This window comes from Nicotiana tomentosiformis, chromosome 7 (genome assembly GCF_000390325.3).
Source record: "Nicotiana tomentosiformis chromosome 7, ASM39032v3, whole genome shotgun sequence".
NCBI classification, from domain to species: domain Eukaryota; kingdom Viridiplantae; phylum Streptophyta; class Magnoliopsida; order Solanales; family Solanaceae; genus Nicotiana; species Nicotiana tomentosiformis.
The window spans coordinates 93328714-93330169 of record NC_090818.1 but is presented as its reverse complement, the minus strand read 5'-3'; the positions used below and the strand labels follow the sequence as shown (position 1 = coordinate 93330169).

The following is a 1456-nucleotide window of genomic DNA, read 5'->3' as shown; positions in this document are numbered from 1 at the left end:
TTAAGCTCCAATGAATTAAGACAAGATAACACGTACCTGAGTCAAAGAACTAACTTTTTAGCAACTCCTTACTCATTTCTGCAATAAAGATTTAGCACTATAGATTAGTATCATAAGACATATTTATCAACTAGAATTTTTTGGGCGAGTGTGTGCGCTCAAAATAAGCACGAGACTGGATCAAACACATTATACTCAACCATCTACATCTAATTATAAATTTTCTAGCCAATCATTGGGGTTCAACCTAGTTGGAAGTATTAATTAGACCTAGTTCCAGTCTATTTCTTTCAAAGTGATCCCTATTTAGAGCTTTAGTAAAAATATCAGCAATTTGGTCTTCAGTTTTACATAAGTTAATTGAGATATTTCCCTTTTCAACATTGTCTCTGAGAAAGTGATGTATGATGTCAATGTGCTTGGTTCTCTTATATTGACAGGGATTTTTAGCAATGTTTATGGCACTAGTATTATCACATAATATGGGAACACAATCAACAAAAAATATCATAGTCCTTTAGTTGTTGTCTTATCCACAACAACTGAGCACATCAAGATGCTGCTGTCACATATTCTGCTTCAGCTGTAGACAAAGCCATTGAGTTTTGCTTCTTTGTTCCCCAAGACACCAAGCAAGAACCAAGAAAGTGTGATATTCCTGAAGTGCTTTTCCTGTCAATATGAAAACCTGCATAGTCAGTATCAGCATAACCAACTAGATCAAAGCTATATCCTCTAGGATACCACATACACAGACCAGAAGTCCCTTTAAGATATATGAGTATCCTCTTGACAGCCTTCAGATGAGACTCTTTGGGATTTACCTGAAATCTTGCACACAATCCCACACTGAATACAATATCAGGCCTGCTTGATGTGAGATACAACAATGACCCATTCATTCCTCTATATAGCTTATGTTAAACACTTTTCCCTTCTTCATCAAGATCCAGCTTTGTTGCAATAGCAATGGGAGTGTCTATGGACTTATAAGAGTCCATGTTAAATATTTTCAGTAGTTCCGTGATGTATCATGGTTCCAGTAGGTTTTTGCTTGATTTGCAACCCCAAGAAGAAGTTCAATTCACCCATCATGCTCATTTCAAATTCATTCCCCATCATCTCAGCAAATTCCTTGCACATTGCTTCATTAGTAGCCCCAAAGATAATATCATCTACATATACTTGTACAATCAGAACATTTTTGCCTTTACTCCTTAGAAACAATGTGATGTCCACCTTTCCTCTTACAAACTTATTGGTTAAGAGGAATTTTTAGAGTCTTTCATACCAAGCTCTTGGAGCCTGTTTTAGTCCATACAGGGCTTTGTCTAACTTGAACACATAGTCAGGAAATTCTTCACTCTTAAACCCTTCCTCCTTCAGGTAACCATTTAAAAATGCACTCTTTACATCCATTTGATACAGGGTGAACTCCATGTGTGCACCAAAAGCT

General features: G+C 36.5%; 1 protein-coding gene across 1 annotated transcript; it reads right to left on the bottom strand.

Annotated features, from left to right (window-relative positions):
* Positions 1-551: 551 nt before the first annotated feature.
* On the bottom strand, positions 552-902 carry LOC117275528 (secreted RxLR effector protein 161-like). The gene has a single exon (XM_033654797.1). It carries the CDS (start codon positions 900-902, stop codon positions 552-554), a length of 351 nt encoding a protein of 116 aa, XP_033510688.1.
* Between the last annotated feature and the right edge of the window lie 554 nt (positions 903-1456).

Coding starts and splice junctions, on each gene's coding strand:
- LOC117275528 (XM_033654797.1), bottom strand. CDS start 902: ATGAATGGGTCATTGTTGTATCTCACATCAAGCAGGCCTGATATTGTA.